This window comes from Nansenia antarctica (assembly GCF_963989245.1).
Source record: "Nansenia antarctica genome assembly, chromosome: 5".
Lineage (NCBI taxonomy): Eukaryota > Metazoa > Chordata > Actinopteri > Argentiniformes > Microstomatidae > Nansenia > Nansenia antarctica.
The window spans coordinates 35,608,083-35,630,787 of record NC_137690.1 but is presented as its reverse complement, the minus strand read 5'-3'; the positions used below and the strand labels follow the sequence as shown (position 1 = coordinate 35,630,787).

Genomic DNA, 22,705 nt, shown 5'->3' with positions numbered 1-22,705 from the left:
CATTGGTGTTCCCTAATATACAAACTGAATACAATTCCTACCTCATAGAACCTTTGCTAGCCTAGTCTTCAGAAGGTAGCCTAGCCGCGGTGGTAGCCTAGCCTTCAGAAGCAGTAGCCTAGCCGCGGTGCAACACATTGAACACGCATTTGAAAACTGCAGGAAGACAGCAGACAGCTCAAAGGCTCAAGCAATCAATGAAAAAATAATGGAGTTGGTGGAGCTACCACCGCGGCTAGGCTACCTTCTGAAGACTAGGCTACCACCGCGGCTAGGCTACCTTCTGAAGACTAGGCTACCACCGCGGCTAGGCTACCTTCTGAAGACTAGGCTACCACCGCGGCTAGGCTACCTTCTGAAGACTAGGCTACCACCGCGGCTAGGCTACCTTCTGAAGACTAGGCTACCACCGCGGCTAGGCTACCTTCTGAAGACTAGGCTACCACCGCGGCTAGGCTACCTTCTGAAGGCTAGGCTATCACCGCGGCTAGGCTACCTTCTGAAGGCTAGGCTACCACCTCGGCTAGGCTACCTTCTGAAGGCTAGGCTACCTAAGCGGCTAGGCTACCTAGTGCTTGATATTCCTTCCATACAGCGTGCTTGCAATGGTGAATCTTCAGGTGACTTATTAGATTCGTTGTGTTGTAACTCGTAGACCTTTGCCCTCCTCTCCGAACTTTTGTTGAACATGTATTGCAAATTGCAAACGCAATATCTGCCTTAGAAATTGTGAAGAATGTCCACACCGGGGAAGGCATGTTTCGCTCGCGTCTCGTCTATACAAACTGCGTGCCTGAGCGCGGAAACCGGAAGCAGAGCGCGGAAACCGGAAGCAGAAATATTTCCGGCTTCATATTATCGGTTAAATATCGGCTAAATTTTATAATAAATACCGATACCGATAAACATTAATTCCTCAATATCGGGCCGATAAATATCGGTGCCGATAATATCGTGCATCCCTACCACAAATCAATGCATATAGAGGAAACACTGGGGTTTTTGTAGAGGCCTGAGGTGATTTCCTTAACTGTTGGTGCAGACAAGTACAGTATTGAATCATCTGCATACATAGGGGGATCATTTGTAAAAATCGAGAAGAGCAGTGGGCCAAGTGAAGAGCCCTGCGGAATCCCACAATGTATCGGCCTGTCTTTCATCTGAGAGGCTTCCGTTAAACAGAACCTCCTGTGTTCTGTTAGTCAGGTTTCCATAAAAATAAATATTCTGTTGATCTTTTATCTAATCATCTGTCATTTGAGCGCTGTGCAGGCTGACGGCCCTTTCCTATAAGCCTGCTGGTGGTTGCTTGTTAAATCGTTCATAGAGAAATAGCATGGTATCTGACCAAATAAAAACAAATGTCAACAGTTTATATATAACTGGTTAATATTTAACTGTTTATAATAACAGGTAGCAAGCTGATTGGTCTGCTGTTAGAGCCAGAAAAGGCAGCACTTTCCCATTTGTTTGACTACAAGTCAAAGCCTTTGCTTATCCCTGTTGTTATGGTGGACTATGGTTGATACATTTATTTCTGATTTCATTTCCCAAAAATATATAGGCTACACTTAGCTTGAATCTGGCACTAATGTGATGGTCCCATGAATTTCACATTTTGATCCTCATGGTTCCTTTTTCATTATCCTTATCTTGGGGTCTTGGGGTTGAGATGTGTACGGTAGTTAAGTAGGGCCTGTAACCTAACCCTAACCCTGTAACAATTCCAAATTTGTCTGGACAATTAATTGTCTCAGATATACAGTAGTTGTCACTGACCCCCCAAATTGCTTCCAATCAGCGGGCCGGCGCCTTGCATGGTAGCTTGCTGCCATTGGTGTGTGAATGTGTGTGTGAATGGGTGAACGAAAGGCCGTTGTAAAGCTCTTTGGAATAAGTGCTATACGTGTAATCCATATACCGTTTCACTGTTATGTGACCCAGATAATGTAATAACACAGCAACCTATGAAGTAAACCATGCCTCTTTATTATCATAAAACGTATTTTGTCACCCTTCACTTTCTCATACAAATTTGGAATGGCAGTTTCGGAGATGTATATATGTATGTACAACTCATATTGGCCATCAAAAGAGTACAGCATGTCTTTAAATGCTGCCTTCTCTCTGCTTCTCCACTGGATTGAAAAATAATTAAATAATAATGTATTAAGCACTTTGAGCTGCTATACAAATACAAGTTATTATTATTATATCAGGGTTTTTCCTGCATAGAGAATTATGAGGCGGCCAAAATGCAAGAAATTAAGTGTTTGATGCTCGTTTAAGGACCCCCAGACAGCCCTGCTTCATGGGTCCCCCCGATGTCAAACACCACTGGTACCACCTCCGCCTCATTTTGAGCCAGGAAAAACCCTGTATATTATTATTGTTGAATGGCCGCATCTCTTTCACGATGTAACGCATCACGCACGCACCATTTGGAACTGTCCCGCTTATACTTTGTGCGTCTGTTTAACGACTCACCAAGACCCAGTTGTCGGGAGGGACGAGCCACTGCAGCGCTCCTGAGCGGTTTGTTGATGACTGCAAATTGGGTGGGATGGTGACTTTCTATCTCTCTACCGTGTAGGCTACTGTGTTTGCCGAATCCGGTGTGTTTGAAAGCCGACTTGATGTCAATGCGTGCGGGGTGTCCTCTGATAGGATAGCTACTGTTCTATCTCGCTACATGCCCATACATCCATTTTAAACGTGTTTGACGGATGCAAACAAAAGTAGGACCATGAATATGAACTGAAACATAAAAAAAAATGCTTTAACCGCGATTAAGAGACGATTATTAGACGATCATTAGACGATTATTACATCATTGTTACAGGCCTAGGTTGAGACTAATGAATAGTATGCGGCCATTTCCAGGTTCTAGCGATATAGGCCGAATCTACTGTTTAGTGTGAGGGGATTAGATACAATTGTGTACGACAGTGTTTCGGCATGTATTGTAATCTAAGATCATATTAGACCAGGGTTTTGGTGATGAAGCATGTACTCTACCTCTACCTCTAAGTGGATAAGATCCTAACATCCTTCTCTCTCCCCGCCTCGCAGGGCTGGCTTGGGCCTGACGAAGCCGCTCAACATGAACATGGTGAAGAGGATCATGGGCCGGCCGCGGCAGGAGGAGTGCAGCCCCCAGGACAACGCGCTGGGCCTGATGCACCTGCGGCGCCTCTTCTCCGAGCTCTGCCACCCGCCCAGACACATGACCCAGAAGGAGCAAGAGGAGAAGCTGTACATGATGCTGCCCGTCTTCAACAGGGTGAGCGGCCTCCGCCATAGTTGATGGTTACAGTAGGGGTGTAACGGTTTAAATGGTAAATAGACTGGATAGCGTCTTTATCCTAAGCGCTTTACAACGGCCTCTCATTCACCCATTCACACACCGATGGCGGCAACCTACCATGCAAGCTCACTGGGAGCTCTTTGGGGTTCAGTGTCTTGCCCAAGGACACTACGACATGTGGCCAGCTGGGGCTCGAACCGCCGATCTGCCAACCTTGCGATCATTAGACGGCGGCTCTACCTTCTGCGCCACACCCGCCCCTAGAATATAGTATTCTTATAAACCTTCAACTGGTGATAATTTTTTATGAATGCAATACATTCATGAGTATAACTACTACAAAGAGCCACACTACAAGGTTTATCAAGCCAACTCTGAGCCCCATGCCCCATCCATAACCTGAGGTCAATCATATCATCAGTCATTTCAGGAAATGTAGCCTGTTGAAATCCATGCATGTCTAAACTTTAACTTTAAACTTGCTAAACTAGCTTTATTATTTTATGTTTCATTGAGTTAAAAGGGCAATGTTTAATCAATTTTTTGACTTTTAAATTAATGATATATATTTATTTGTATGTAACCTGTATTTCGACGGGGGAAACACACTTTACTCCATTGTTTATAAACAATGCAATTTTCACCCAACACTAGGGATGTAACCATGCATCTTCACCCAACACTAGGATGTAACCATGCATCTTCACCCAACACTAGGATGTAACCATGCATCTTTAACACTAGGGATGTAACCATGCATCTTACATTTACATTTTTTTTTACATTTTTGGCATTTAGCAGACGCCTTATTCCAAAGCGACTTACAATCAATACATTTGAATACTAAGCATGTGAATCAGCAATCCATCATTCGTTGCAGGAAGAGTAATCTAGCTCGGGCCCGGGGCCACTGGGAGGAAAAAACCTTCTCCCTATCGCCTTCTACTAAAACTTTTTTTTTTTTTTTTTTACTGGAGAAACTGAGAAACAGTACAAGGGGGGCAATAGAAGTTCTTAGGGACACAGTAGAGGGGAAAGCGGGTGTCTTTAAGAGACGTAGTGGTGAGTGTCGGAAGATTTCTCAGGAGGAGCAGTTAAGATGTAACCTGAAGAGATGGGTCTTCAGTCTACGACGGAAGATGGGTAGTGACTCTTCCGTTCTGACAGCCGTGGGGAGCTCATTCCACCAGTGGGGAGCCAGTGTTGTGAAGAGACGTGATCGGGCAGCCCGACTGCTGTGTAGAGGAGGTGGGGCCAGTCGGCCAGCCGAGGTGGAGGAGCGGAGTGAGCGGGCAGGGGTTTGGGGGGTTACCATTTCCTTCAGGTAGGCAGGGGCTGTCCCTTTAGCTGCCTGGTATGCAAGCACCAGGGTCTTGAATCTGATGCGAGCTGCTATCGGTAGCCAGTGCAGGGTGCGAAGGAGAGGGGTGACATGCGAGTATTTGGGGAGGTTGAATACCAGCCGGGTAGCAGCATTCTGGATGAGCTGCAGAGGTCTAATGGCTGAAGCGGGGAGCCCAGCCAGGAGTACATTGCAGTAATCCAGGCGGGAGATGACCAGTGCCTGGGTCAAGAGTTGCGCTGCCTCTCTGGTAAGGAATGGTCGTATCCTTCTGATGTTGTAGAGGAAGAATCTGCAGGAGCGAGCCGTTGCTGCAATGTTCTCCGCACAGGATAGTCGGTTATCCAGGATCACTCCAAGGTTCTTGGCTGTCGGGGAGGGGGTTACAGTAGAGTTCTCCACTGTGATGGAGAAGTCTTGGAGAGGGCAGGCTTTCCCGGGGATGAAGAGGAGCTCGGTCTTGTTAAGATTGAGCTTGAGATGGTGGTCAGCCATCCAAGTTGAAATGTCAGCGAGGCATGCTGAGATACGGGTTGCCACGTGTACATCAGACGGGGGGAAGGACAGGAAGAGTTGAGTGTCGTCTGCGTAGCTGTGGTAGGAGAGCCCATGTGAAGAGATTACCGAGCCAAGAGACTTGGTGTAGAGGGAGAAAAGTAGGGGCCCTAGGACAGAACCCTGGGGTACTCCAGTGGAGAGGGTTCGTGGAGAAGATAGCGATTCTCTCCAGGTCACCTGGTAGGAGCGGCCCGCCAGGTAGGAAGAAAACCAGGAGTGTGCGGTGCCAGAGATGCCCAGGTCTGAGAGGATGGAGAGAAGGATCTGGTGATTGACTGTGTCGAAGGCAGCAGACAGGTCAAGGAGAATGAGAACAGAGGAGAGGGAGGAAGCTTGGGCAGAGTGGAGGGCTTCCGTGACAGCAAGGAGCGCAGTCTCAGTGGAATGCCCAGCCTTGAAGCCGGATTGGTGGGGGTCTAAGTGATCCATCTTCCGGAGATAGTCAGTCAGTTGTTTAGATGCCGCGCGTTCAAGGGTTTTGGAAGGGAAGGAGAGAAGGGATACAGGTCTGTAATTGTGGGCAGATGATGGGTCAAGGGTAGGTTTCTTGAGGAGAGGCTTGACTCTGGCTATTTTGAAGGCCGCTGGGACAGATCCTGTGGATAGGGAGGAGTTGATTAGGGTGGTAAGGTAAGGAAGGATGTCGGGGGAAATGGATTGGAGAAGGGGGGAGGGGATGGGATCAAGAGGGCATGTGGTTGCCCGCTTTGATGTGATAAGTGTGAGAATCTCATCGGGGGAGAGGGGGGAAAAAGATGACAATCCAGAGACCGAGTGTCGAGGAGAGAGTTTGGAAGGGGTGTTAGCATTGTTAGTGGGAGGAGGGAGAGGTGGGGGGGAAAAGGTGCTGCTGATGTCGTCCACCTATTTTTCAAAGTAGGTGACAAAGTCATCGGCGGACAGGGAGGAAGGGGGAGGGGAAGGAGGTGGATTAAGGAGTGAAGAGAAAGTGGAGAACAGTTTTCTAGGATTAGAGGCAGAAGAATGTATTTTGGAATGATAGTAGGATGCTTTAGCAGCTGATGCAGAGGAGGCGTAGTTGGCAAGGAGAGAGTGATAGAGGTTAAGGTCATCAGAAAGGCCAGTTTAGGCCATGCATCTTCACCAACACTAGGATGTAACCATGCATTTTCAACACTAGGATGTAACCATGCATCTTCACCCAACACTAGGATGTAACCATGCATCTTCACCCAACACTAGGATGTAACCATGCATCTTCACCCAACACTAGGATGTAACTATGCATCTTCAATCAACACTAGGATGTAACCATGCATCTTCACCAACACTAGGATGTAACCATGCATCTTCAACACTAGGATGTAACCATGCATCTTCACCAACACTAGGATGTAACCATGCATCTTCAACACTAGGATGTAACCATGCATCTTCACCCAACACTAGGATGTAACCATGCATCTTCAACACTAGGATGTAACCATGCATCTTCACCCAACACTAGGAGGTAACCATGCATCTTCACCCAACACTAGGATGTAACCATGCATCTTCACCCAACACTAGGATGTAACCATGCATCTTCAACCAACACTAGGATGTAACCATGCATCTTCACCCAACACTAGGATGTAGCCATGCATCTTCAACACTAGGATGTAACCATTAGGGCTGTCCCAAACGACTATTTTTCTAACGATTAATCTAACGATTATTTTGTCGGTTAGTCGGTTAGTCTAACGGCTAATTTAACGATTAGTCTAACGATTATTTTTTTGCTGTTCGATTAATGTATCACTTAATTTTCCCCAAATAAATGCCAAAAACTTCTCTTATCAACATTTCAGTATTTTATTCAATTATTCTTGCACTGCAGGGCAATATTCCACACAACAAAAAAGATCCTCTCTTTCTTACAGTCCAACATAAAATATAATATTATAAAATATAAAAGTTAACTTCAAGTAAAAGGAAAAGTGCAAGGAATGCAGTAAATTCTGTAAAAAAGTGAAATTCTAACCGGAATACCGTATACTCTCAGTAACCATCTTTAACAATAACAATCTCAACATAAAATATAATATTATAAAATATAAAAGTTAACTTCAAATGTGTTGATCATCTCACGAAAGCCTTGACCCTCCACAATAGCAACAGGTCTCATGTCCTTGACGATCATCTGTAAGATGCTGTTAGAAAGCTGAGCGCCATCTGGGGTGTGCATGGAGTTGTGCTCTTTTTGTGGAAAAAGTTTTCCACACTGCTTTGCTTCCTGAAAATAAAAAAAGCACACATTTCTTATCATGTGTAGGCCCCTTAATTTCCACCTCACTGCTATGTTTAGCCAACATGGCCATTTAGAAGTCTGTCCATCACCACAACACATAGCTAGCTAGTAGCTACATGGCTAGCTAACTTTACTCTCGCTGCTATGTTATGATTAGCTAAATTGATGCTAACGTAGCATGCGAGCTACGAGCTAGATAACGTACAGTAGGTGCGAGCACCACAATAACAATAGGCTAGTAAGGCTACCGTAGCTAGCCAGCTACATAGCTAACGTTACTCTCGCTGCTATGTTATGATTAGCTAAATTGATGCTAACGTAGCATGCGAGCTACGAGCTAGATAACGTACAGTAGGTGCGAGCACCACAATAACAATAGGCTAGTAAGGCTACCGTAGCTAGCCAGCTAGTAGCTATCCATTTTTCACTGATACACGGCCGGAAAAGTGAACAGAAATACAACGCTGACTTACGGTGCTAGCTTGCGGCTGTCTTCACAAAGCACTCCAGGATGCTTTCGCTTGAGGTGCTCGTTCATTGCAGTCGTACTGCTGTGATAGGCCAATTCATTTTTGCATAGTTTACAGACCACCACATTGCCATTGGTTTCTTTTTTTGTAAAGTACTCCCATACTTTGGACGATCGTGGGCGAAGTCTTTTAGCCGCCGGCTCTGCCTCCGTGTTTGCACTGGTCGCAGCCATTTTGTTTTTTACGACTAACCGACGCATTTTACGGCAACCGACGTATTGACGTAATCGATGACGTCGATGACGTCGAATAATCGTAACAGCCCTAGTAACCATGCATCTTCACCCAACACTCGGATGTAACCATGCATCTTCACCCAACACTTGGATGTAACCATGCATCTTCACCCAACACTAGGGATGTAACCATGCATCTTCACCCAACACTAGGATGTAACCATGCATCTTCAACCAACACTAGGATGTAACCATGCATCTTCAACACTAGGATGTAACCATGCATCTTCACTAGGGCTGGGACGACGCGTCGACGTAGTCGACGTAATCGACGTAATCGACTACGTCAATACGTCGACTTGCGTAATGTGCGTCGGTGCGTCGCAACATTTTTTAGAAAAATCTAGCTGCAATTGCGGCACTGCGCCGACGTGGTGGCGGGGGCGCTGTTTCGCAAATAAGTTAGCTTTCGTTTTTGCTAGCGAAATAGCTGATAGTATGTTGACTGCTCAAGGAGAATACATATTTGAAAGTACAGAATGCCTGAGAGCCTTATATTGCATTATATTACATTATATTTTGAATGGTCATCTGGTGCCTGAATATTGTGTTTTCCTTTACATAAATAATGACATTTCCACCATAAATTGATGCAGAAAGGGCACAAATTGGTGCATATCAATTCACCAGAATGCAAGAAATTAAGTGTTTGATGTTTAAGGACCCCCAGACAGCCCTGCTTCATGGGTCCCCCCCGATGTCAAACACCACTGGTACCACCTCCGCCTCATTTTGAGCCAGGAAAAACCCTGATGGCCATGTTGGCATTCAAGTTGGCTAAACATAGCAGTGAGTCTGCCCTGTGTCTGGGGCTGTTTGACAGAGGCAGTTACAGTAGTAGTAGTATAGTAGTAGTAGTAGTAGTAGTAGTAGTAGTAGTAGTAGTAGTAGTAGTAGTAGTAGTAGTAGTAGTAGTAGTAGTAGTAGTAGTAGTAGTAGTAGTAGTAGTAGTAGTAGTAGTAGTAGTAGTAGTAGTAGTAGTAGTAGTAGTAGTAGTAGTAGTAGTAGTAGTAGTAGTAGTAGTAGTAGTAGTAGTAGTAGTAGTAGTAGTAGTAGTAGTAGTAGTAGTAGTAGTAGTAGTAGTAGTAGTAGTAGTAGTAGTAGTAGTAGTAGTAGTAGTAGTAGTAGTAGTAGTAGTAGTAGTAGTAGTAGTAGTAGTAGTAGTAGTAGTAGTAGTAGTAGTAGTAGTAGTAGTAGTAGTAGTAGTAGTAGTAGTAGTAGTAGTAGTAGTAGTAGTAGTAGTAGTAGTAGTAGTAGTAGTAGTAGTAGTAGTAGTAGTAGTAGTAGTAGTAGTAGTAGTAGTAGTAGTAGTAGTAGTAGTAGTAGTAGTAGTAGTAGTAGTAGTAGTAGTAGTAGTAGTAGTAGTAGTAGTAGTAGTAGTAGTAGTAGTAGTAGTAGTAGTAGTAGTAGTAGTAGTAGTAGTAGTAGTAGTAGTAGTAGTAGTAGTAGTAGTAGTAGTAGTAGTAGTAGTAGTAGTAGTAGTAGTAGTAGTAGTAGTAGTAGTAGTAGTAGTAGTAGTAGTAGTAGTAGTAGTAGTAGTAGTAGTAGTAGTAGTAGTAGTAGTAGTAGTAGTAGTAGTAGTAGTAGTAGTAGTAGTAGTAGTAGTAGTAGTAGTAGTAGTAGTAGTAGTAGTAGTAGTAGTAGTAGTAGTAGTAGTAGTAGTAGTAGTAGTAGTAGTAGTAGTAGTAGTAGTAGTAGTAGTAGTAGTAGTAGTAGTAGTAGTAGTAGTAGTAGTAGTAGTAGTAGTAGTAGTAGTAGTAGTAGTAGTAGTAGTAGTAGTAGTAGTAGTAGTAGTAGTAGTAGTAGTAGTAGTAGTAGTAGTAGTAGTAGTAGTAGTAGTAGTAGTAGTAGTAGTAGTAGTAGTAGTAGTAGTAGTAGTAGTAGTAGTAGTAGTAGTAGTAGTAGTAGTAGTAGTAGTAGTAGTAGTAGTAGTAGTAGTAGTAGTAGTAGTAGTAGTAGTAGTAGTAGTAGTAGTAGTAGTAGTAGTAGTAGTAGTAGTAGTAGTAGTAGTAGTAGTAGTAGTAGTAGTAGTAGTAGTAGTAGTAGTAGTAGTAGTAGTAGTAGTAGTAGTAGTAGTAGTAGTAGTAGTAGTAGTAGTAGTAGTAGTAGTAGTAGTAGTAGTAGTAGTAGTAGTAGTAGTAGTAGTAGTAGTAGTAGTAGTAGTAGTAGTAGTAGTAGTAGTAGTAGTAGTAGTAGTAGTAGTAGTAGTAGTAGTAGTAGTAGTAGTAGTAGTAGTAGTAGTAGTAGTAGTAGTAGTAGTAGTAGTAGTAGTAGTAGTAGTAGTAGTAGTAGTAGTAGTAGTAGTAGTAGTAGTAGTAGTAGGTCGCCGAATTAAAGGTGTCTGTGTTTAATTGCGGGCCCACAGACAGCCCCCATACATCAGCTGATCATTTAAAGGGGCGGCCGTCTGAGTAATGTGCATGTCACACGCTGCTTTGTTTTATAAGAGCAGCAGCTATTACCCAGAGTGCTTTATAAAGACACTGTTAAACAGAGAGAGACAATACAGCCATTATTTTGGGGAAAATTAAGTGATACATTAATCGAACAGTAAAAAAATAATCGTTAGACTAATCGAAAAAATTATCGCTAGATTAATCGTTAGAAAAATAGTCGTTTGGGACAGCCCTAATCTTCACCCAACACTAGGATGTAACCATGCATCTTCAACCAACACTAGGATGTAACCATGCATCTTCAACACTAGGATGTAACCATGCATCTTCACCCAACACTAGGATGTAACCATGCATCTTCAACACTAGGATGTAACCATGCATCTTTAACACTAGGATGTAACCATGCATCTTCACCCAACACTAGGATGTAACCATGCATCTTCACCTAACACTAGGATGTAACCATGCATCTTCACCCAACACTAGGATGTAACCATGCATCTTCAACACTAGGATGTAACCATGCATCTTCACCCAACACTAGGATGTAACCATGCATCTTTACCAACACTAGGATGTAACCATGCATCTTCAACACTAGGATGTAACCATGCATCTTCACCCAACACTAGGATGTAACCATGCATCTTCAACCCACACTAGGATGTAACCATGCATCTTCAACACTAGGATGTAACCATGCATCTTCACCCCACACTAGGATGTAGCCATGCATTTTCAACCAACACTAGGATGTAACCATGCATCGCCAGGCAGTTAATTATCGATACAAAAATGAGACGATTCAAAACGGTGAAATGAAAACTGAATCGCGATACTCTTTTAACCCATAAAAACCGACAGCACATGTTGTTCTCGTTACCGTAATTCCTAAACTATATACGCTATCGAAAAAGGTTCGACAATCCAGAAAGCAGAGAAGCTGCTCTTTCTACCCATATAGTGTTTATTACAGTAATTCAAAGCACAAAGCTCATGGAGAGCTGAGGCAATTTGAAGAGAGAAGCGGCATTACGAGCGAGCATGTTTTAGTGTTTTACGAGCTGTGTTTTTATACCTTTGTGAGTTTGTATATGTGAAATGTCACGTGTGAAATGTCACAAAGATCATCTAGTGTTACCAAACCACCCAAAAGGCAAAACACAGAGAGCCGGTATGGGGCGACGACAGTGCACTCTGCAGAAGGAGCCTGTGTCTGCAGCTAGAGAGAAACGTTATGCCCTACCTCAGAAATAAAAAGGGATTCTTAAAGGAAATCCAGTATTTTGTAGTTTTTGTCTGAGAAATAAAACAAAAAAGATTCAGTCATAATTTGTCTGCAATCTCATTTTGTGAAAATAAATCGCAATGTTGTGTCTGCTCAGCTGCCGGTAAGCATCCGTTTTGTTTCACATTCACTGATGTTTTGACAACTGCCACAACAGCTGTGTGGAAGGACTTCCCCTCTGCTTGTTTGATGTGAATGTAAAAATAACTGCAACTTCAAAGTGTGCGGCATCATTTCAGTTCCAGTATGAATATGGATCCTGTGATCAGCCCTCGGTCTCTCCTGTTGAGGTTATATAATCTCACATTGTATTACGAATACTGAGACTCACTAGGTAAACGTCGCTTTTTGCACCGGGAACTCATACAGGCTTTTGGTATGTCAACACAAGTTACACTTGAAGTAACATGTTCTGTGTAATGAGCTTTAATTGAATAAATTATTTGTTATAATTTTTTGCTCTGTCTATCTGTTCAGGAGTGGGGTCGTGGGTTAAAAGCTCATTTGCATTTAAAGTGACAGAAACAGCCCGTGGAGAACAGCACTGAAAGAGAGGGGTATAGAGGGATGAAAGAGGGGGGTATAGAGGGATGCTAGACTGAAATAGAGGTGTATAGAGGGATGCTAGAATGCCTTTAGATTAAAATGTGAGTGGTATTTTCAGCAAAATACTTCAAAAGCCCTGTCCGGACGGCATATAAATTACCTGAGGACCTCGGTAATATATGTTTTACCTGGGGTAATTCGGTCATTTTTATCCCGTCCTGACCGACCATAGCCCTGTCCGGATGGCATATAAATTACCTGAGGACCTCGGTAATATTTGTTTTACCCTAGGACTCCAGTGATTTTAATGACCGATCCGGATGGAATAAAAAATCTCCATGCATGTTTGCGTTTCGGGTGCAAGCTGCCATTTAACATCACAGAAGAAGAAGCTGTTCCCGCCGGATGTTTTGTCAGACCCACAACACAACGCACGTGTAGCAACAACAAGTAATTTGATTGGACAAGAGGCATTCCATGACTGTTGATCAGATTTCCAGAGCAAATTTACGAACGCAGCCGAAACCACTCGCAGACTCGTTTTTTTCACAACACGAAACTTTACGTTTTAAAGTACCCACTCGATATAATAAACAGCAGTTTAACGATCACAAAATACTCATAATTTGTGGATTGGATTTACTATTCTCCTTTGCCATAGGCTACTGGTAAGGGAGACTTTTTGGGATGTGTTCGCGTTTGGGGCTGTGTGATCATCTAATTATGTGTAGTTATGTTTTTCTAGCATGTCGATGTTCTATCAGAATGTTGTTCTTGATGTTATCAAAATTAAGAAGATGAATGGCTGAAATGGCGCAAAGCGGGGAAAAACAGATACGACATCTAAAGTCTGGAACGATTATATTTCAAAACAAGGCTTCCCTTTAACTCCCCGAGGGCTCCGACTATTACCAAGTCTATCTGGGTTTATTTGCAAGGACCTTCGCCTGTACAGTGTTGTGGAAAACGAAGGTTTCTGCCGAATGCTGCTAACACTGCTAATGCTGCGAACACTGGAACCACGTTATGAAATACCAGTTAACAGATATTGTGATGTATCGTTGATGAATTGTCTCTTACAATGTATAGATTATCGGGGGGGGGGGGGTACGGGGGGCAAAATATTGTACGGTTATCAATACGTGAGTTACCTTGCGATTCCCACCCCTAACTTCATCCCTGTGTGTTGTCAGACACCGTGATTTATACTGTAGAGTGCTAGATCCAGACCATACAAACTGCACAGTTTACAAGCTAATGTTAGGTAAATTCGCTAGAACTGGTTCAGAAGAAGAAATCAGTCCATCGTCACTTACATCGTCGTCGTCGATTAACCTTTTAGGTGGTTTGGTTATCCGATAGTGGAGATTCAAGGGAGTCAATAATGTTATCCACATCCATTGTTTGCACAGAGCTCACTTAATACCTTAGATCTCACACCCCGGTCAAAACGGTAAATTCGAGTATTAATATCGCGTGCAAAATCATGCAATGCGTACCAAATACTGACATCCGGATGGTAATATAATCATCAGAGGACCTCAGGGTTTGCTGAAAAACAGTAGGTAATTCCAGCCGGAATAATTACTGGGGTCCCCGGAGTAAATCGCAAGGTAACTCAGGTAACTCAAGGTAACTCAGGTATTGATAACCGTACAATATTTTGCCCCCCGTACCCCCCGATAATCTATACGGAGATTGTAAGAGACAATTAATCAACGATACATCACAATATCTGTTAACTGGTATTTCATAACGTGGTTCCAGTGTTAGCAGCATGCGGCAGAAACCTTCGTTTTCCACAACACTGTACAGGCGAAGGTCCTTGCAAATAAACCCAGATAGACTTGGCAGTAGTCGGAGCCCTCGGGTAGTTAAAGGGAAGCCTTGTTTTGAAATATAATCGTTCCAGACTTTAGGGGCCGGTTTCACAGACAAGGCTTAAGCCTAATCCTAGACTAAAAAACATCTTCAATGGAGATTTTACATTGAAAGTGTGATTTAGTCCAGGACTAGGCTTAAGCCTTGTCTCTGAAACCGGCCCTAGATGTCATATCTGTTTTTCCCCGCTTTGCGCCATTTCAGCCGTTCATCTTCTTAATTTTGATAACATCACAACATTCTGATAGAACATCGACATGCTAAAAACACATAACTACACATAATTAGATGATCACACAGCCCCAAATGCGAACACATGCCAAAACAAACGTATTTACAAAAGTCTCCCTTACCTATGGCAACGGAGAATAGTAAATCCAATCCACAAATTATGAGTATTTTGTGATCATTAAACTGCTGTTTATTATATCGAGTGGGTACTTTAAAAGTTTCGTGTTATGAAAAAAACGAGTCTGCGAGTGGTTTCGGCTGAGTTCGTAAATTCACTCTGGAAATCTGATCAGCAGTCATGGAATGCCTCTTATCCAATCAAATTACTTGTCGTTGCTACACGTGCGTTGTGTTGTGGGTCTGACAAAACATCCGGCGAGAACAGCTTCTTCTTCTGTGATGTTAAATGGCAGCTTGCACCCGAAACGCAAACATGCATTGAGATGTTCTATTCCATCCGGATCGGTCATTAAAATCACTGGGGTCCTAGGGTAAAACAAATATTACCGAGGTCCTCAGGTAATTTATATGCCATCCGGACAGGGCTAAAGACATGTTTTGTGGACCCCAGAGACCCATGAACTACTAAGAGTATAATATGGGACCTTTAAAAAAGCAATTCTGGTGACTTTCGACAGGAGAATAACATAGTGATTAGTGTGAGTGAAAGCATTAAATGATCAGATCTCAGGTTTCTACCACAAGACCTATTAACTAGGGATGTAACATGCACTCAACTCACGATTTGATACGATTCATGATACTGGGTTCATGATACGATTCTCGATGAGATTGAGATTGCAGACAAATTATGACTGAAAATATGTTATTTATTTCTTAGGCCAAAACTACTAAATACTGTATTTTCTTAAATAATCCCTTTTCATTTCTGAGTTAGTATATAACTACAATAGGGTCAGTGTTTCCTCTATATGCATTGATTTGTGGCGGGCCGCCACAAATACATTTTCTCTGCCACTAATTGATTCAGTCCACTAAGTCAACGTTTTCTCCTCAGGCTGCGCAACGAGAAAGGCAGCGAGGTATTATGACCGGAGAACAGAAAAAAAGCAGATTGAAGCTAGTTTAGGCCGCTTTCAGACCTACATTTCGTTTCCGATTTAGGGTGTAGTAAGTTACAATATGTTACAATTAACCTTGTCTCGGTTTGTGTTCGCACTGCAATCGAGACTGAATCGCTCTCAACACGTGCGAGGCGACGTGCTTGCAAAACAGTTTTGTGATTGGTCCAAATTTAGCGGGACATTTGGATTTCAGGAAATCCCTCTCCTCTCCCTCTCTCTTCGCCCGTCGCCCGTCCCTTTAATCCCGTATCCTAATCGAAAATGCAACATCATCAGCGACGACTGTGGGTTATTGCATTTATTGCTGTTCTCTGGTTCATGTTCTTATACCAGTGCTCAGTATACAAGTATTTTAAATGAACATTCGTAATGTAGTCTCTGATGTTCATGGTCAACTAAATCAGGCTATTTTGTGAAACAAATAATGTTCCCGCTAATGGGTTAACCGAGCAGCCTAGCACCTAACGCTAGCTTAGAACTATTCATAGCATAAACATTGGTAAACGTCATAAACGACACAGTATTGGCAGGGGAAAAGAAGGGGAGTTGAATTTTTATTGACAACGGATTTACATGCTGGAAAAACATGCACCTAAAATTCAGGGCTCATGTCGGTGTCATCAAAAGTAAGAGTTGGTTTTCTTTAACTCAGCTGATGGCATTACCTCCATTAGCTCCATCTGACTGTCACACTGTGATTTTACTTAAACAGTTAATGAGTAACGTTAGCCGGTTTTGTGCGTGTACTCTCAGGCCTACTTCGTATTGATGAGCTGATGATCTTTCTGTGTGTGTGTGTGTGTGTGTGTGTGTGTGTGTGTGTGTCAGTCACAAGTTTATTCTACGGATGTAGTTCAGTGCTGTATACGCGTTCCCAGTTCCATGTATACTCTTGTGTACTTCATATTCGATGAGCTGATGTCTCTGAGCTGATCTTTCAATGCGTGTGAGTGTGTGAGTGTGTGAGTGTGTGTATGTGTGTGTGTGTGTGTGTGTCAGTCAGTGTCTTGGGCGTATCTGTCAGTCACATGTATATTATACGGTAACCTATGTCCAGTGCTGAATGCGCGTTCCCCATGTTCTGCTGCAGCTGCAGCGTCAGGATATGTTGGTATTTGATCACCTTCTATATAAAACATCGCCACTCGGCATTAATGGCGTAACCGCTATTTATTTATTTTTATTTTTTTGCCACCGTCCAGTTTTTGGTGAAATTACGTCTTTGTTTTGAGCGGCCGTGCGCGCTTCATGCACGTGGACGCGGAAAAATACTGTTGATTGCTACTGCAGTAGTAGGCGCCTACTAGCGCTGCGCACCACCTCGCATTTTGGTGTACTGTACTGTAGGAGAGATGTACTGTAGGAGAGATGTACTGTAGGAGGGATGTACTGTAGGAGAGATGTACTGTAGGAGAGATGTACTGTAGGAGAGATGTACTGTAGGAGGGATGTACTGTAGGAAGTCTCTTCCACAAGAAGAAATTGAGTCATGCAGTATGGATTACTTGTAATCAATAGTGGAGCCGTTGGTCTGTCCCCCCCTCCTTAACATTCTTATTCCATTCACCCGTTCTCCTTTCAAAAGTTACCAGAATTGCTTGTTTAACGTGATGTGAACACAGCCCCCCTCACATAAATTAGTCAGATATCCAATACAGGCAAACATTTAAGATAGAGTCAAACCACTGCATACAAGCTAGACCAACCTTTTTTAGCGTACCGAGGCGATGACAAAGAGAACGGTTTGCCTTTTCACAGGCAAGGAGCAGGAGATAAGGAGAGAGCCTTGCCAGACTGATGGAGTCTGGTTCTGGGGACAGAGAGGAGGCCAGAGTGATGGAGTCTGGTTCTGGGGACAGAGAGGAGGCCAGAGTGATGGAGTCTGGTTCTGGGGACAGAGAGGAGGCCAGAGTGATGGAGTCTGGTTCTGGGGACAGAGAGGAGGCCAGAGTGATGGAGTCTGGTTCTGGGGACAGAGAGGAGGCCAGAGTGATGGAGTCTGGTTCTGGGGACAGAGAGGAGGCCAGACTGATGGAGTCTGGTTCTGGGGACAGAGAGGAGGCCAGAGTGATGGAGTCTGGTTCTGGGGACAGAGAGGAGGCCAGAGTGATGGAGTCTGGTTCTGGGGACAGAGAGGAGGCCAGAGTTGAGGGAGCGGATTGGGCAGTATGGCCAGAGGAGCTCAGACAGCCACGTAGGGCCTCAGAAGTGAGGAGCAGGACTCAGAACTGAGGAGCAGGACTCAGAAGTGAGGAGCAGGACTCAGAAGTGAGGAGCAGGACTCTGAAGTGAGGAGCAGGACTCTGAAGTGAGGAGCAGGACTCTGAAGTGAGGAGCAGGACTCTGAAGTGAGGAGCAGGACTCTGAAGTGAGGAGCAGGACTCTGAAGTGAGGAGCAGGACTCAGAAGTGAGGAGCAGGACTCTGAAGTGAGGAGCAGGACTCAGGAGTCAATCCTTTGATTGGCAGGAAGCCATCGGAGGTCCTGGAGTTGTGGGGCTGTGATGTGGGTGGATGTGAGATGGGTGGCAGGATTTTGTACACGTCGTAGTCTTAATCTGTCAGTACCTGTTGAACGACTTATTCGTTTGGTCTGGCCTAATAAACGCAGAGTAGAATTCTTTGTCAAGCTTGTCGATTAAAAATATGTTTATGTGGGCTTTATGTGGGCTTGTACCTAATGATACAGTTAGGCTAGTACCTGCAAACGTTTATACCCCTAATTTAAAGCCGAAGGAGAACACATGAAAACATAGACTAGTACTAGCCTGCATTCATGTTCATTCTTTCTCTGTTGCATGTTGGAGAGTAGCCTGTGTGTCTGGGCGGGTGTGAGCTTCCCTGGCTGTGAAGAGCTCTCGCTAGAGTGGAGTCACGTTACTGAGTGACTCTTGACATGTCAGCTAATTGCTCAGCAATGGTGCTGATTCACCTACTGGTGGCATAATCACATTCAGAATTCACACAGATAATAAGATAATAGCACTTAGCGTCTGCGTGTGCTAAGCAGTGTAGCGTGTGTTAAGTCTGATATTTTTATCCCTGTTTGACTCGTTTTGGAAACAGTCAGACCAGTGATCTCTGGTCTGCGGTTGTGTATCAAATGAAACTTGGTTCAGTGCATCTTTTTCTTTTAGTTGATTAGTTTGTAGAGACCAAAGGGGCATTTGATTGTACTGAAACAAGGTCATAATCCAAATGTAAACCCTGGAGTATTCCATCGTAGCGCAGTAGTCAGGGACACAGATTCACTCCAGAGTGGATGTCTTGTTGTCTTGTTGAAGGTTTGCAGTTACTAACTTTTTTTCTCTCCTCCAGGCTTCTGGGTCTGTTTGTGCTGATAATGCACAAGGTCTTATGGCCTCAGGAAGCTTGGACGTGTCTATGACTGAGTTTACCTTCCTTTGTGCTGCAGGTCTTTGGGAATGCCCCCCCCAGCACCATGACAGAGAAGTTCTCTGACCTGCTGCAGTTCACGCCCCAGGTGTCCCGGCTCATGGTGACGGAGATCAGACGGAGAGCATCCAATAAATCCACAGGTAGAGTTAGGGTTATATGACTGTGCTATATGACTAGGCCTGGAACAATTCAACATGTTGCTGTACAATTAATTGTCTCTGTACAATTGTCTCTGTGTGTCGCTGTACAAATAATTGCAATTCACAAAATAATTGTTTCACTCTTATGTGACCCAGATAATTTATGTAATAATATTGTAATAACACAGCAACCTATGAAGTAAACCATGCCTCTTTATTTTCATAAAATATATTTTTGAACATTGAACATTGATGTATTTTTTTTAAATCATTGAGAATGAGAATTGAGAACTTTCTGGTATAGGTGTGTCAAAACGTGTTATGTTTTGACACAAGCTCTATCTCGTGTCATTTATTCTGCCCCTCTCTCTACCAATTGTAGGCTACTGGCCGTTTGCCGAATCCTGTGTGGATTTTTAAAGTTCGGAAGCCGACTTGATTTAGCAACTGTAAATGTCTTCTGATAGGATAGCTACTGTTCTGTCACGCTACAGGGCGCATGCGGCCATGCTTTGACCCATCTCATAAAGAAAATGGTTTCACCTTGGTTAAAAACAGAAACCGCCATCACAAATACAGGTCATAACTGTTACCTACCAAGTGGGTGAATGAAATCGGTGGTAAATCTTCTCCCATGTTTGAGCATCTCTGACTCATCTCTCTCTCTCTGTGTGTGTGTACATGCGTGTGTGTGTGTGTGTGTGTGTGTGTGTGTGTGTGTGTGTGTATGTGTGTACAGAGGCTGCCAGTAGAGCCATAGTCCAGTTTCTGGAGGTGAACCAGAGTGAGGAGGCGAGCCGAGGATGGATGCTGCTCACCACCATCAACCTGCTAGCTTCCTCTGGCCAGGTGGGTGTTCCTCTGTGTGTGTGTGTGTGTGTGTGTGTGTGTGTGTGTGTGTGTGTGTGTGTGAGTGTGAGTGTGTGTCACCACCATCAACCTGCTAGCTTCCTCTGGCCAGGTGGGTGTTCCTCTGTGTGTGTGTGTGTGTGTGTGTGTGTGTGTGTGTGTGTGTGTGTGTGTGTGTGTGTGTGTGTGTGAGTGTGTGTCACCACCTTCAACCTGCTAGCTTCCTCTGGCCAGGTGGGTGTTCCTCTCTGTGTGTGTGTTTGTGTTTCTATGTGTGTATGTGTGTGTGTGTGTGTGTGTGTGTGTGTGTGTGTGTGTGTGTGTGTTACTCTGTGTTCGTGTTTTTCACGTTTAAAGCAGTTGCATGTGAAAAGAAGCCCACGCAGCATCCAGTCAGCCACTCCATGGTCTGTTAGATGGTTTGTTATGAGCCAGGAGACAACATTGATATTAAGCCTATTTAATGTGGTTTACATGGTGGAGAATAAGAGTCGACGGCCACTGAAGCGATTTAACTTTTTTTAACTTTAGATTTATATTTTACAGTAGGCTATTTACAGTTACACCAATTATGTTTGTCATTATGTTATATTCAATCTGTAAGCTCTTTAAAATACTAAATGTGATTTCATGTAATTATTCTTAAGTGCTGACTGACTCGGACTCACCCAGGTACCTTGATCAGTAATGAGGCCTGGGGCTTCTGGTCTGAAGCACTTGTTTTTGTTCTGATGCATTCCTCTGACTGGGAAGACATTCTTTCAACTTCATTATAATTTCGTTGGAAGTCTTCAGTGGAGAGCTGCAGGTTGCTTTTCCTGCTTGAATGCAGATTAGAAATGCACTACTGTCGACTTGTAGCCTTTCCTTGCTCGCTTGGTGAATTTGAAAGGCTGTGTCCTTCCACTCTCTCTTGGTCTGTCACCACGACATCTGGTCAGTATGGCAATAAATCCTCCACTTGCCATGGCCATGTTCTGATGGGACCAAATATGTAGGCATATTTACGTAACCAAATATGCTTATATACTTTTTGCACTCATCTGAAGTGACTTCGCAATGCCTACAGTTAACCACTGATGCTGTAGCACACTTTCACGTGTGTTCATGTTTTTTTAAATATTTAATGCAAGAATTCTGCCCAAACAATATTATTTTATTGTCATTACACTGTACAGTTGTCTAGCAAAACTCAGTTAGTTGAAGTAGTACAACACCACCCCGGTGTTGAACACTAAATGCTACAAAGTTAAACATGTTTGATGTTTTTGTTCTTTTTAGAGTTTTTAAATGATAAAACATGAAAAGGGCCCTGTGCAAAAGTTTGGGAACCCTTTTGGATTCTTTTTTGTTACCTTTTGAGAAGATTATTACTAAGGCCCAGACCAATGTGATTTACTCGTTAAGGCTTCAATGAGTCAGGTGAATATAATTCCAGAGTATTAACTATGTTCTTATGTAACTCCATCCCTTCTAAAGTATCCAACTGCCGGATACCATGGGTTCCTCTAAACAGTTGTCCAGGATGTAAAAATCAATATAGTTCACTTCCACCATCAAGGATAATTAATTATACGACTAACAGTGCAGCGATTTTAAAACAGGTGTAATGTGTGCTCTCCTTCTGGCTCTGGTTAAAACACAAGCAGCTGTTTTGTACAAGCTGCAGTTGATCTATGGCTTTTTAAGTAGACCACAGAGCAGAGCATTACAATAGTCCAGCCTGCTAGTGATAAAAACGTGCACTAGTATCTCAGTATTGGCCTGGGAGAGAAACGGACTCACTCTGGCAATATTTTTTAAGTGATAGAAGGCAGATTTGGTTACATTCCTGATGTGGGCATCGAAAGTTAAATTGCAATCAATGATGACACCCAGGTTTTTGGCCTGGTGCTCAGGACTGAGTGCCAGTGACTTCAATTTAGAGGTCAGTTTCTCTCTCAGTACTTCTCTTTAGCCCTGGTTGAGCTGAAGGATGTTCTGAGCCATCAAAGCATTAATGTCTATAATACCGATTTGGAGGTCATCAATAGGGCTTGTGTCAAGAGACACAGTAATATAGAGCTGAGTGTCATCAGCGTAGTTGTGAAAATTGATGAGTCGCCTGATGATACTGCCAAGGGGCAGTATATATAAAATGAGGGACTGGACCCAGGATAGAGCCTTGTGGTACTCCACAGTTGATGCTGTAGTTCTTAGATGAGTATTCATTGAGGGCAACTGTGAGGTAGGACTTAAACCAGGTTAAGTACAGTGCCAGAGAGGCCAACATGTAGTCTGTCTATGACAATATCATGGTCAACTGAGGAATGCTTCCTGAGCAACGACTCCAGGCGGGTGTGGCAGGGGGTTCAGCACATGACAAACAGGATGACCCCCTGCTGGCGTAAAAGCTGAACTCCTTCTACGCCCGGTTCGACGAGGGGTGAACGGAGGTAACCACAACACAAACACCACTCTCTCCAGCTCTCAGCAGCCTCACCCTCACAGAGCATGAAGTGAGACGCGTGCTGAAGGCGGTGGACCCCAGGAAAGCCTCAGGGCCGGATGGCGTCCTGGGACGGGTGCTGAGGGACTGCGCCGACCAGCTCGCCGGGGTTTTCACCAACATCTTCAACCAGTCCCTGTCCCAGGCCACCATCCCACCCTGCCTGAAAACCTCAA

At 43.7% G+C, this 22,705-nt stretch overlaps 1 protein-coding gene across 1 annotated transcript in view; it reads left to right on the top strand.

The window, feature by feature from the left end:
• Positions 1–3,103: 3,103 nt before the first annotated feature.
• wdfy3 (WD repeat and FYVE domain containing 3) overlaps positions 3,104–22,705 on the top strand; it is a gene marked incomplete at both ends in the record, with an annotated part of 216,286 nt that continues 196,684 nt past the window's right edge. Inside the window, 3 exons of the mRNA XM_080531591.1 lie at positions 3,104–3,283; positions 19,069–19,192; positions 19,932–20,041. Of these exons, the coding sequence (XP_080387717.1) occupies positions 3,104–3,283; positions 19,069–19,192; positions 19,932–20,041 (414 nt within the window). The remainder of the gene's footprint in view (positions 3,284–19,068; positions 19,193–19,931; positions 20,042–22,705) is intronic.